At 38.9% G+C, this 15,531-nt stretch overlaps 1 protein-coding gene across 1 annotated transcript in view; it reads right to left on the reverse strand.

The window, feature by feature from the left end:
- LOC309796286 (uncharacterized protein) overlaps nucleotides 1-15,531 on the reverse strand; it is a gene marked incomplete at both ends in the record, with an annotated part of 56,304 nt that overhangs the window by 39,356 nt on the left and 1,417 nt on the right. The window contains 1 exon segment of the mRNA XM_082609329.1: nucleotides 14,786-14,847. Within this exon segment, the coding sequence (XP_082465455.1) occupies nucleotides 14,786-14,847 (62 nt within the window).

Consider the following 15,531-nt stretch of genomic DNA (forward strand, 5'->3'; position numbering starts at 1 on the left):
GTTGAGACAAATAAAAACAAGACACAAGATAGCATACCAAAACTTATATGATGCAGCAAAACAAAACAAAGAGGGAAGTTTAATGCAATAAATGTACATATTAAAAAAGAAAGCTCCCAAATAAACCACCTAACTTTACAGCTCAAGGAACTGAAAAAAGAACAAACTAAGCCCAAAGTTAGCAGAAGGTAGGAAATAATAAAGATAGATTAGAGCAAAAATAAACAAACTAGAGAATAGAAAAACAATAGAAAAATCAACAAAATTAAGAATTGATTTTTTTTATTTAACAAATATAATTTTTTAAAAGCTCAAAGAAATCGACAAACCATTAGCTACACTAAGAAAAAAAAATAGAGATGACTCAAATAATAACCAGAAATGAAAGAACCATTACAACTAATGCCACAGAAATAAAACATATTATAAGAGACTATTACAAACAATTATGTGACAACTGGATAATCTAGAAGAGAAGAATAAATTCTGAGAAACATACAATCTACCAAAACCAAATCATGAAGAAACAGAAAATCTGAAGGGACCTATGAAGTAAGGAGGTTGTATCAATAATCAAAAACTTCCTTAAAAAGAAAAACCAAGTACAAACAGCTTCACTGGTCAATTCTACCAAATATTTAAAGGATTAATGTCAATCCTTCTCAAACTCTTCCAAAACATTGAGGTGAAGGGAACACTTCCAAACTGATTTTATAAGTGTATCATAAGTATACACTTATACCAAAACCTGGAAAAAAGCTAGAAGAAAAGAAAATTACAGGCCAATAACCCTAATGAATATAGATGCAAATATCAGGAAAATACTAGCTAATCTAACTCAACAGCACATTAAAAGGATCATACACTATGACCTACTGGGATTTATCCCTGGGAAGCAAGGATGGTTCAACATATGAAAATCAATCAACAACATACACCATATCAACAAAACAAGAGATAAAAATCACACGATCACCTCAGGAGATGCAGAAAAATATTTGACAAAATTTAAAACTCATGAGAAAAACACTCAACAAACTAGGAATAGAAGAAATTACCTCAACTTAATAAAGGTCATATATAAAAAGCCCTTAGCTAACATCATTCTTAATGGTGGAAAACTGAGAGCTTTTTCTCTAAGATTGGAACAAGGCAAGACTTCCCACTCTCACTGCTTCTATTCAACATAGTTTTGGAAGTCCTAGTCACAGCAATCAGAAAATAAAAAGAGATAAAAGGCATCCATACTGGAAAGGAAGAATTAAAGCTGTCACTATTTGCAGATGATATCATACTATGTATAGAAAATCCTAAAGACTCCACTAAAAAACTACTAGAACTACTAAATGAATTCAGTAAAGTTGCAGGGTACAAAATAAATATACAGAAATCTGTTGTGTTCCTATATACTAATAATGAACTATCAGAAAGAGAAAATTTTGAAAACAATCTCATTTATAATTGCATCAAATAAAATATCTAGGAATAAATTTAACCAAGGAGGTAAAAGATCTGTATATTGAAAACTACAAGATATTAACAAAAAAAAATTGAAGCGAACAGAAATAAATGGAAAGATATACTGTGCTCATGGATCAGAAAAATTAATATTGTTAAAACGGCCATATTATCCAAAGCAATCTACAGATTCAATGCACCCTCTATCAAAATTCCAATAGTATTTTTCACAGAAATAGAACAAACAATCCTAAAATTTGTGTGGAACAACAAACTACCCTGAATAGCCAAGGCAATCTTGAGAAAGAACAAATTTGTGAAAGAACAAAACACTCCCTGATTTCAAACCATATTATAAAGTTATTATAATTAAAACAGTATGGTATTGGCATAAAAGCAGACACATAAATCAATGAAACATAATGGAAAGCCCAGAAATAAACCCACACATATATGGTCAATTAATTTACAACAAAGAAGCCAAGAGTATACAGTGGAGAAAGGACATTCTCTTTAATAAATGGTGCTGGAAAATTCGACAGCCACACGCAAAGGAATGAAACTGGACCACTATTTTACACCATACAAAAAAAAGTTAACTAAAAATGGATGAAATACTTGAATGTAAAACCTGAAACCATTAAATTTCAAGAATAAAACATAGATCGTAAGCTTCTTGACTTAGGTCTTGGTGATGATTTTTTTAACCTAATACCAAAAGCAAAAATGACAAAAGCAAAAATAACAAGTGCAACTACATCATTTTAAAAGCTTCTGCACAAGGAAGGAAACCAGCAAAAAAAGGAAAAGACAGCCTACTGAATAGGATTAAAACACATATATTTGATAAAGGACTAATATCCCCAATATATAAATATCCCCAATATATATATATATATATATCCCCAATATATAACAAAGTGAATCAGCTATACATATACATATATCCCCATATCTCCTCCCTCTTGCGTCTCCTTCCCACACTCCCTGTGCCACCCTTCTAGGTGGCCACAAAGCACCCAGCTGAGCTCCTTGTGCTATGTGGCTGCTTCCCACTAGCTATCTATTTTACATTTGGTAGTATATATAAGTGCATGCCACTCTCTCACTTCGTCCCAGCTTACACTTCCCCCTCCCCGTGTCCTCAAGTTCGTTCTCTACATCTGAGTCTTTATTCCTGTCCTGCCCCTGGGTTCTTCAGAACCATTTTGTTTGTTTGATTCCATATATGTGTTAGCATACGGTATTTGTTTCACTCTTTCTGACTTACTTCACTCTGTATGACAGACTCTAGGTCCATCCACTTCACTACAAATAACTCAGTTTTGTTTCTTTTTATGGCTGAGTAATATTCCATTGATTATATGTGCCACATCTTCTTTATCCATTCATCTGCCGATGGACACTTAAGTTGCTTCCATATCCTGGCTATTGTAAATAGAGCTGCAATAAACATTGTGGTATATGACTCTTTTTGAATTATGGTTTCTTCAGGGTATATGCCCTGTAGTGGGGCATGGTAGTTCTATTTTTAGTTTTTCAGGGAACCTCCATACTGTTCTCCATAGTGGCTGTATCAATTTGCATTCCCACCAACAGTGCAAGAGGGTCCCCTTTTCTCCACACCCGCTCCAGCATTTATTGTTTGTAGATTTTTGGATGATGGCCATTCTGACTGGGGTGAGGTGATACCTCATTGTAGTTTTGATTTGTATTCCTCTAACGATTAGTGATGTTGAGCATCCTTTCATGTGTTTGTTGGCAATCTGTGTATCTCCTTTGGAGAAATGTCTATTTACGGCTTCTGCCCAACTTTGGATTGGGTTGTTTGATTTTTGATATTGAGCTGCATGAGCTGCTTGTAAAACTTGGAGATAAATCCTTTGTCAGTTGCTTCATTGGAAAATATTTTCTCCCATTCTGAGGGCTGTCTTTTCGTCTTGTTTATGCTTTCCTTTGCTGTGCAAAAGCTTTGAAGTTTCATTAGGTCCCATTTGTTTATTTTTGCTTTTATTTCCATTTCTCTAGGAGGTGGGTCAAAAAGAATCTTGCTATGATTTATGTCATAGACTGTTCTGCCAATGTTTTCTTCTAGGGTTTTATAGTGCCTGGCCTTACATTTAGGTCTTTAATCCATTTTGAGTTTATTTTTGTGTATGGTGTTACGGAGGGTTCTAATTTCATTCTTTTACATGTAGATGTCCAGTGTTCCCAGCACCACTTATTGAAGAGGCTGTCTTTTCTCCATTGTATATTCTTGCCTCCTTTATCAAAAATAAGGTGACCATAAGTGCGTGGGTTTATCTCTGGGCTTTCTATCCTGTTCCATTGATCTATATTTCTGTTTTTGTGCCAGTACCATACAGTCTTGGTTACTGTAGCTCTGTAGTATAGTCTGATGTCCAGGAGACTGATTCCTCCAACTCCGTTTTTCTTTCTCAAGATTGCTTTGGCTATTCATGGTCTTTTGTATTTCTGTACAAATTGTGAAATTTTTTGTTCTAGTTCTGTGAAAAATGCCATTGGTAGTTTGATACGGATTGCACTGAATCTGTAGATTGCTTTGGGTAGTAGAGTCATTTTCACAAGTTGATTCTTCCAATCCAAGAACATGGTATATCTCTCCATCTGTTTGTATCATCTTTAATTTCTTTCAACAGTGTCTTATAGTTTTCTGCATACAGGTCTTTCATCTCCCTAGGTAGGTTTATTCCTAGGTATTTTATTCTTTTTGTGGCAGTGGTGAATGGGAGTGTTTCCTTAACTTCTCTTTCAGATTTCTCATCATTACTGTATAGGAATGCGAGAGATTTCACTGCATTAATTTTGTATCTTGCTACTTTACCAAATTCATTGATTAGCTCTAGTAGTTTTCTGGTAGCATCTTTAGGATACTCTATGCATAGTATCATGTCATCTGCAAACAGAGACAGCTTTACTTCTTCTTTTCCAATGTAGATTCCTTTTATTTCTTTTTCTTCTCTGATTGTTGTAGCTAAAACTTCCAAAATTTTGCTGAATAATAGTGGTGAGACTGGACAAGCTTGCCTTGCTCCCGATCTTACAGGAAATGGTTTCAGTTTTTCACCATTGAGAATGATGTTGGCTGTGGGTTTGTCATACATGGCCTTTATTAGGTTGAGGTAAGTTCCCTCTATGCCTACTTTCTGGCAGGTTTTTATCTAAAATGGGTGTTGACTTTTGTCAAAAGCTTTTTCTGCATCTATTGAGATAAACATATGGTTTTTCTCCTTCAATTTGTTAATATGGTTTATCACCTTGATTGATTTGTATATATTGAAGAATCCTTGCATTCCTGGGATAAACCCCTCTTGATCATGGTGTATGATCATTTTAATGTGCTTTTGGATTCTGTTTGCTAGTATTTTGTTGAGGATTTTTGCATCTATGTTCATCAGTGATATTGGCCTGTAGTTTTCTTTCTTTGTGACATCTTTGTCTGGCTTTGGTATCAGGGTGATGGTGGCCTCATAGAATGAGTTTGAGAGTGTATATATACACTAATATATATAAAATAGATAATCAGCAGGGACCTACTATATAGCACAGAGAACTAGTCTCAATACTTTCTAATAACCTATAAGGGAAGAGAATCTGAAAAAGGCCATATATATATGTATATATTTACATAACTATATCTATATATAAGTATAACTGAATCCCTGTGCTGTACACCTGAAACTAACATGATATTGATATTATAAATCAACTATATGTCAATAAAAATAGAAAACACATTCAAAAATTCTTGTCAGTCCAATCAAAAAGGTCAAAGTCTGTGCCACCATCCCTTGAACTTAGTTGGGGCTTTGCAACTGCTTTAATGAATAGAATAGAGCAGAAATGATGGTGCATGACTTCCAAGGCTAGGTTAGAAAAGATCATGCAGCATCTACCAGTTTCTCTTAGGACAATTGCTCTAGTAGCATTTAGTTGCCATGCATGTAGTCTGGCTATCATGAAGCCACCATAATGGGGGTAGGGGGGGAAGAAGCCGGAAGAAAAGCATAGGAGAGAAAGAGAGAGAGAGAAAAAAACAGAGAGAAACAGAGAAAGGCAGATAGACAAAGATGGAGCGAGATATGTCTGAGAAGGAATTGGTCCTTGTCCCCAGATGCCAGACATATTAAGTGATGAAGCCTGTAGCTATAAAAGTATTCCACCCCAAATTACCATCTGATTGCAACCACATGAGGGATCCTGAGTGAGAATTCCTACCTGAGTCCAGTCCACCCCAGATTCATGATCAAAATAAATGATTTTTATTGTTTTCTCACTCTTTTGAGGTTTTTTCTTGTGCTAAATAGATAACTGGAATAGCTGATATAGAACATTCTCTAAAATATAATTTTATGTGAAAAAAGTAAGGTGCAGAACAGTGTGTACAGTGAAATAATTTTTACATTTTTCAAAGACATGTTTTAATGTATTTATAACATGGAAGGATGAATAAAGATGGATAAGAATAGTTGCTCCTTCAGAGGAAAACTGGAGGACTGGAGATAGTAGATAAGAGGGAAACTTTTTACTCTATACCACTTATTACCATTTAAAAATGTTTAACCATATGTATGTGATATTTTAAAATTTTACCTTGTATCATTTATGAAGCAGAAATAGGATTTGTTTAGGAGTAGAACTCACTTTTTAAAAATTTATTTATTGTTAGTTATTTGTTTATTTCGGCTGTGCTGGGTCTTAGTTGTGGCACGTGGGATCTTCGTTGTGGAATGAGGGATCTTTTAGTTGTTGCATGAGGCCTTCTTAGTTGTGGCATGCTTGTGGGATCTAGTTCCCAGACCAGGGATCGAACCTGGGCCCCCTGCATTGGGAGCGCAGAGTCTTACCTACTGGACCACCACGGAAGTCCCAGAACTCACTTTTATGAAGCAAACGTTCCATTATTTCCTTCTGGTTAGTAATGCCAGTCACAGGGAATCTTTCTATGGCTCCTAAAAAGACACTGTTTATACTAACACCTAGTTAGAAATAGATAGGCTGATCTTTCTCTTAAGTAACCACCTTATATAGATATAATTCACATATTTAGATGCAACAAAACTATTTAAGTTGCACAATTAAATGATTTTTACTATATTAACAGAGTTGTACAACTGTCACCACAATCAATTTTAGAATATTTTCATCATCTTCCCCAAAATCTTTGTACCCATTAGCAGTTACTCCTGATTCTCCTCTCCTCCAGCCCCTGGCAACCACTAGTATATATTTTGTCTCCATAGATTTACCCATTCAGAGCATTGCATATAAATGGAATCATAGAGTATATGGTCTTTTATGACTGGTTTCTTTCACTTAGCATAATGATTTCAAGATTCACTCATGTTGTACCATGTATCAGTACTTCCATCCTTCTTATAGCTGAATAATATTCCTTTGTTTGGATGTATCACATGTATTCACTCATTCATTGATGGACACTTGGATAGTTGCAACTTTTTGGCTACAGTAGATAATGTTTCTATGAAACTTTATGTATAAGTCTTTGTGTGGACATATATTTTCATTTTTCTTGGGTATATACTTAGGAGTGAAAATTCTGTGTCATATGGTAACTCTATGTTTAACTTTTTGAGGAACTCTCTGACTATTTTAAACAGTGGTGACACCATTTTGCATTCCCGCCAGCAGTTTATGAAGTTTACAATTTCTCCACATCCTTGCTAATAAACTGATTCGTAGAAGAAGTGACAAGGGCATAGACACAGAATAAAGATATGAGGAAGAGATGTGGTGAGGGGATCAGGACAGAGACAAGGGAACAGACAAAGCAGGTAGAAAGGCTGGTGGCCTCAAAGAATCCAAGCCTTCAAGAAGATATTAAGCTTGTCTGGATTTAAAATCCCTGATCTTCCAATTGTATTATATTTCTATGTGAGACACAAAAGGTGGAAATGAGAAAAACGTTAGGTTAGAGAAAGAAGATAGGAAAACACTTAATGAGATCATTCTTTCTCTATGGAGACAGAAATAACAAAGTCCCAATTTAGGCGCTGGACATGCAAAGTCATATCTGATCCTTGAAGAAAGGATAGTTCATTCTTTATCCTGGATTGAAGCTATGCTCTTGCATCTGCCACCACCTTGCCACTATCACCTCTAATCAGGTACAAAGGAGCAGCAACATCTCATCCAGGGTCTTGCTTCTCCATATTTGGGATTCCCCATCACTTGGGCTCCATGGTTTAGAAGATGACTTAATTGTATTCTTGGAGCCTGAGACCAGAACATTACAGGCTTAATGGGTGTTGTTAGATATTACAAGTGGTGTTTTTGACTTGTGAGTAAGGAAATGAAAGTTACACCCTTCACATATGAAGAATTTTAATTCCACTACCCACTATATCTTTTTAATGGAATGCAGTTGCAAACCTTCCCAAATTGCTTCTTGTTTTTCCAACAGTGTAAATGAAGATCTACTGCCTGACGTTCTCCTTAGGTGTAAGTTTTACTACTAATGGCAAATTTTTCTTGAATACTTTTTATGTACATTATCTTATTGAGGTCCCACAATAATCTAGACAGGAAGAAACTGTGATTACCTTTAGGTTTTACATGAGAAAACTGAGGTTATGTTGCTTTTGGCTTGATCAGAGGTTCAAGTTAAAGATGAGTGAATATTGTTGGATAAACACAAGAACTCCTAGCTCTAAAGAAAATGCCTACTGGAGGTGGGTGGAGGGGAGGGTGGGTGGAGGGTTTTCATTGCTGGCAATTATCAAGTAGAAAGGGAGACAGTCGTCTATCCAGATGGTTTAGACTAATGATTCTCAACATGTTCCATGTTATGACACACCAATTTTGTCTAATTTTGCTAATTCCCCAAAGCAATATGTGGGTTCTTAAAAGTAATTAAAGTAGAATTAAATATTATGTTAATTAAACATGCCTTTAAATGAATTTAAATGATGTAAATTGGTTTTACCCCTTGGGATAACTGCAAATTGCCTATACTGATTTTGTGACAACTCTGAGTAGGAACCAAAACTAGAGGACCAAACCAGAATATCTCTCAGATCCCTGAATTTGTATCTTAGGAGGTTTATTTCAGATGACTTTTGGGAACTATGGAAGAAAGTTTCAGTGTTATGGCAAAGTTCATTCTCCTAGAGCTGACTGATCTTCCTCAGATTTACTTTTATTTTAACTCTTCTCTTGGGCTACTCATCCTCCTCTATACTATCACTATAGTACCAAAACTGGCTGTCATCTTCACTGGGGTAAGTCCCCTTTTATCTCTCTGTCCTGCTTAGATTTCTTTACTCACTGTGCCCATGGCCAGCATCCTGTCCAACTTGTTTTCCAAGCACCAAGGGCCATCAACTCCAGTGTCCTTATCAGCTCTTATGCTTTACACTCTATTCTGCAACTTCCACTACTGACCACTTCTTTTGTGATACTCCTCCTTTGATTAAACTGCTATGCCTTCCTCCTTATCCTCTGTGACTCTGAAGCCTTTAATTTCCTCTGCACTGCATTCACAAACAGCCGTCTTCCTTACCATCCTCAGAAGGCTCTCAGCTCCAGGGCAAGTACAAGTCCTTCTTGTACTGGCTTCCCATCTGACTGCTCTCAGCCTAGGTTATAGAACCAGGGCATTCACCTGCTTCTCCCCTGACATCCTTGGGATGAACACTCAGTGGCTGGCACAGGCTGGTTTCAGTGTTCTACACTGAAATAATATGCATGTTCAACTCCACAATTTAAGGGAAAATGTCTAGTAAAATCTTTTAGAATATCAGCTTTTTCTCTTTTCCACCTGTTCAAATAAAAGTATCATTTAAAGCCTTTGTGTTCACATGAGATTTTATCATAGGAGATAATTCTTCTTCCTAGTAACTTCATTTAGCCAAGGCTCATATGAATTAAACAAAATGTAGTCACATTCAAATTGTGTATTCCATCTCTTGCTTTGAGCACATTGATAGAAGCTAGAAGTCCTTCTTGTCAGTCTTTTCAAAGTTCTTTGTTAACAATTAGTCATGAGAGTTCATCCATACAGTGGGTATTATGCAGCCATTAAACTCAAGAGGAAGAATACTTATCGACATGCATATTTATCTAACATATTTTAAGTGAAAAGGAAATGGCACAAAATAGTATTACATTATTATTCCGCTAGAAATACATTTATAGACACACACATACACACACACACGTATGCATGTATTAAAAAGCATAACACTAGAAGGACATATAACAAAGTACTGATGGTTGTCTCCAGATGCTGATTTATATTCCTCTTATTTCTCCGTATTTTCCAATTTCTCAATAATGCGCATGCCACTCTTTTATAATCAGGAAAAAAGTAGTTTTAGATAATTCAATTAGTTATCAAGGTCAATCAGCATGTGTGGAAAAGGTGGCAGTTCTTACTGAAGAGAAATTAACACCTTTATTGTTGTTTCGAATTGAGGTTATATTTTTTAAGGTAGGAACACATCTCTAAATTTAAAATGTAAGTTAGTGGGAACTTATTGAGCTCTAAATAGTCATTTCACATATCCCTTTTCAAGAAAAACATAAAGTAAAACCAACTTATATTTGACTTTTTCTTTAAGTACTTAAAGATACTTAAGTATCTCTCACCTCTCTCCCCATTCTCTTCTTTATGCTTCTATACTGCCTAGAATACGTTTGTATACACCATGAATACTTAGAAAATATTTGTTGATGGACTTGTTTATTTCTGTTTTCCATTAATCCCAACCGAGCCATGTTCTCAGAATTCTACAAAATGGATTCTGCCTCTTCAGAAGCCTGATATCTGTTCCTACTGCCCCTGTTTAGTGCTCTGGGTCCCAGAACTCCACTTGTGCAGTGTGAGACAGACCTCAGCTGGTTCCACACTCCAGGATTTCTCCCCTTTCAGGGATTGTGGGTTTGCTCCAGCCAGTCCCCCTGATCCACAGAGGCTTGACCAGGAGGCCAGTCAATATCCAGGAGGCCAGATGGGGACATTCCTCCCTGAATGGGACACCCCTGACCACATCCTCAAGGAAACCCAAGTGGCTGACAGAAGTGTCAGCTCCGGGCCAAAGGAGTCCCTGAGATGTCCTTGGCTTGGACAATAGCTAGGAACCACACAGCCAGCTGGACTCCGTGGCTCAGCCTTTGCGGGCTGTAGGATCCTGTCACTGGGAGCCCCAGCACCACCCTCCCCACAATATTGGAGCATTTGCTCAGGCCCCCGATTCAGCCTGAGGACTGGCTCTGGCTGAGTTCAGTGTGGCTGAGAACTGTCTCAGCAGGGTCCTTCAGTCAGAGAGACCAAGACCAAATGCTTCTCTGAGCACCGCCACCTGGAGCAGTGCTGGGGAGGGAGACCCAGGCCAGAATAGCTGGAGAAGCCCACCCCCCAAGTGTAGCTGAGTGCAGTCCACCCTGTGTGCATGCGGGGCGGGGATGGAGGGCTTGGAGGAGACATGCTGAGAGCTCCCTGGAAAGCAAGGCTTAGTTCTCCTGCAACTTTGAGTGGCAGATGCAGAGAGGGGTCAGTGATTATTCTCTTATAGCATCTGAGGGGACAGAGTTGTTGCCTTAACTTATAGAGGCCTCCCTCCACCCACCATCCCTCATCCCCTCACTGGGAGGGGCCTTGCTCCCTCTGGAAGGGCTGGCCTAGGCCCCACTGGTTTCACACCTAGTTCTGACTCCATGACTGTCCATGTCCCTAAGGGCTGGAGCTGCAGCAGCAAGACTGAGATAGGAACGCCAGAGATTGCCTTGGAGAGTCTCTTCCATTAGCCCTATAATTAAGAACCACTATTTATAAGACAATAAGGATATCCTCTTCTTGAAAGCTAGTTGGAGAAGCAGCAGAACTAGATGTGAGGTCCCTGAGGCTGAGTTTGGTAGTTTTGAGATCCAGTATGGTACAGCCTAACACTAACTCAAATGGGTCCTGAGTATGTAAAAGAAGAAACTCTAAACCGTACCACTGACAGCTGGCTGGGCTCACTCAGTTTGTATAAATCTAGTGGACTTCCCCTTAAGCCTGAGAAGTCACTGGAGACTAAGTCTGGTTATATGCTGTGCAAGCTGGGTAAATACCATTTGGAACACAGGCCTATAGCAGATCCAGAGTAAACAAAACCTGATGCCTGTATTGAATACCCGAAAATTGTAGAACCCTACAATAAGGATAAGGATATTCTTATTATCCTTATTTTACAGATAAGAAAACTGAGATAGGAAAGTTAAGTAACTTGTCTAAGGTCAAAGAATTAGAAAGTGAGGGAGGTGGGCCTCGAAGTCTGGCAGTCTGAATCAGAGCTTGTGCTCTTAACCACTACATTATACTGCCTGACAAAGATAAAAGAAATCCTTCTCCCTAAGCAGAACTGGCTTCATGGACATGTGATCAGTGCAGTGGTACAGCACCCTGAGCTTAGAAGAGCCTTGTACTTGGGGTTTAATGCCACTGTCTTAATTTTAATAATTTGAATTTGTGCTTTGTAAGTGAAAACCAAAGTGTGATAGAATAATTGAGTAGGCACTTGAAGCTTGGAGTCTCAGCTAGCACATAGTCCCATCTTTCACTGCTTCTTCACCTCCCTGGGACAGATTATTGATTGCCACTTCCCTGTCCATTAATACTCAGGGCCCCACCCAGCCTCTTCTTCTCTGTCTCACCCAGTGACTGCTGCAACCCTCCACTCTCAGGGATCTGGGCATGGGCCCAGGGAGGATTGGGGTCAGGTACACATGCCCTGCAACATCTCAGGGTTGGACGTGATGACAGCCAGCCATCCTGGCCCCAGGGTGGTAATGCCATTGCACATTTGGCAGATCACCCAGCAGGGCTCATTGCCCACCCTGATCCAGGTACCTAGTGTATCCTGGTGTAGAGGTTGCAATACCCTTGATGGTCACCTGTCTACCATGGGTTGGGGCAGCTGACCCATGGGAAGAGGATATGCCTGGTTCTACCTACTCACTCCTGACCAGGGTACAATGCATCTGTCCAGCAGGTAGGAGGAGGACCCAGCAGCCAGTGGGCCCCGCACATGTGCATCAGATCACAGGGCAGGGTCACAGGGCACTTGTGAGGCTATACACTTGCCCCATATGTATCCCTGTGCCTGAGAGGGTATGACATTAAATGGAAAATTTTAAGCACCATGAGAGGTTGACAGAAACACTCCAGTAGAAAGGAAAGAAACTTTCTATCTGAATACCTTTAACAGCACTTTTTCTTGCTTTTTGAACAGGGACTTCACATTAACATTTTGCACTGGGGCTACAAATTATATAGCCAGTTCTGACTGTAAGGACAGTCTATTACTAAAGTATTTTGTTATCCCCTGAGATCTACCATTCCCTGTGTAGAAATGATGAAGCTGATGAGGTTTGAACTGTCTCTAGTCTTGCTGGGGCTGTTTAGAGAATAGGGGACACTTCTACTTGCCAAGGAAGAAGCCCATTTCGTCCCAAACTCCCAGCTGTGTTAAGTATCTCACATCATGAGAGGGGTTTAGGAGGATGTGGTAGTAGACAATATTCTGTGGTAGGAATCAGGAGACCTGAATTCCAAATCTGCCTCTCCCTCTGACTAGCCGAGAATGCTGCTCTCCCTTGGGGACACTGTGTGTCTTCATATGTGAAAAGAGCAGTTTCAATTAACCTAGCGTTTTCAGACTGTCATTGAGTTTCTAGAGCAGTGCCTCAGAGAGGGAGAGGTGAGTGCTAGGCAATGGGGCTATAGGCACCCCACACTTTTCCAGCCAAATCTGCTCCACTTTTGTTTTATATTTTTTTGTTCTGCATTGGAATTCACTTAAAGAAATAATTCCAATGCTTAAAAAATTAAAACCCGTAATTCTCAATGATCTCTATGGGCCCTTATACCTCTGAGTTCTGATTGTGAGAGTCTTTAACCTTGAATCCTACAAAAAGGATGATCTTTATTCCAGGAAGAAATCTATGATATGCATGAGCTGGTTACCATAGAAGAAGAGAAATCCAGGGAGGACAAGGGGTTAAAGGGCAAAGGACTGGGTGGTATAGAACTAAAAGATAAGGTCAATGAAGAAGAGTTTCAGGTTCCCTACTGTGGGTTGAGTGTTAACAGGAAACATCCATAAAACCAGGAGATTCAGCTAGATGATCATGTCTCAAGAGGTAAGATTTTCTACCTCTCCTCCATTACATGGTAGAATGTAACAATGTCTTGTGGATAAAATGAACTGAATAAGGAAAAGGGTTAGCTGGGAGTGAACTTCAACTCTGCTAATGTTTTTTGAGCCTTTACCGGGTACCAAACTTTAGGCTAGACTTAGGGTGGAAGATAAAAAAAATTAACCAAATATGGCTCCATCTTTCCAAAAGTGTTTCAACACAGGTGAGCAAAACAGAAATTCTGAAAAATGCACAGAGTATTTTATAAGGCCAAGCATCATAATGGTAAAATAGAGGTGCAAAGTACAATGGGAAAACAGTGTATGAATACTCACTTCCATCTGAAATGTCAAGAAAAGTTATCTGGAAATGAAGATTGGATTTAAGTTTGGACTTTATAAATGAATAGGACTTGGACGAGCAGGACCTGAAGGTCTTCACATGCCAAATTTAGAAGTTTGGAATATGTGTTATAGGCAAAGAGAAACATGGAAAAGTTGTAAGCAGTGTGGAGGTTAGGAGAAGGCTGATCTGGTTGGATTTACATTTAAACCACTGGGCTTGTTATGTGAAAAGTAAATTTAATAGGATCCAGGGTGGATTCATAGAGAGGAGATAAAAGACTATTTTGCTAATCCAGGCAAGAAAGGAGTGTGCCATGATCCAGCACAGTGCCAGTGGCAGTGAAAAAGAAACTAATACAAGAGGCATTTGGGAGGGAGAATTGACAGGATTTGGTAATTGATTAAATACAGGGAGCTACAGGGCAGGGAAGTAACAAGGACTCACTCAGGTTTTGGGCTTAAGAAACTGGGTGATGCCATTCACTCAGGGTACAAGGAAAGAGGAGAGCAGGTTTAGAAGAGTTCAGTTTCTGAACGTTAAGTTTGAAGTGCCTAAGGAACTTTCAAGTGGAGGTTCTACTTGGTAACTAGATATAATGATCTGGAGCTCTAAGGGGATTGGTTTTCACACAGCTACCAAATAAACCACATTCCCTCACAACTGGGTTTTAGGAGTCCTTGGCAGATGGCTACTAAGGCTAGACAGTTTCTGGGAATAGAGGCAGAGGCAAAACCATTCTTGAGGCCCCAAAATTGCATCTAACCTAGATGTAGCTAAATACTACTTTCTATTTTCCTTGCAGCTTGAGTCACTCAATTACTTTTCCCCAACTAGTTGTTTGATATTGGTCACTTTCTCTTCTCTTGGCCTTGATTTCCTCATCTATAAAAGTAAGATATTAAGGTGTTATATTCTTCAGATATAGGATTGTTTGTTTTTATGGATAGCCTGTTCAACATATTTAGATAAGATAGCAATATCCATGCATTTCGTGCATCTTTACAAATTCTGAGGACTAGCCATGGACTAATAAATTAACTGGGGTTCTACTTACACTTGTGTTTCATATTGGAAGTATATTCAGAAATACTAATGGATTTGGCTCAGATCCATTCAAACTTTGCATAAAAAAAAACCCATCGCTGCAATTCAGGCCTGGAATTTTCATTAATAAATGATCCATTGTTCCTTGCAAAGGATCTTCAAATCCTAGTCTAGCTAGTGAAACCAATCTCTTGTTTGGCTGAGTACTGTTCTCTTTAAGATTTATCCCTGTAGGGCTTCCCTAGTGGCACAGTGGTTGAGAGTCCGCCTGCCGATGCAGGGGACACGAGTTCGTGCCCCGGTCCGGGAAGATCCCACATGCCACGGAGCGGGTGGGCCCGTGAGCCATGGCCGCTGAGCCTGCGCGTCTGGAGCCTGTGCTCCACAATGGGAGAGGCCACAACAGTGAGAGGCCTGCGTACCACAAAAAAAAAAAAAAAAGATTTATCCCTGTAAATCTCAATAATTGCACATGTGAATTCATATATAGACTTACATTTTACAGCTTCACTGTGGCAGATA

The sequence above is a fragment of the Mesoplodon mirus genome (genome assembly GCF_964341445.2).
Source record: "Mesoplodon mirus genome assembly, chromosome: X".
Taxonomy (NCBI): Eukaryota; Metazoa; Chordata; class Mammalia; order Artiodactyla; family Ziphiidae; genus Mesoplodon; species Mesoplodon mirus.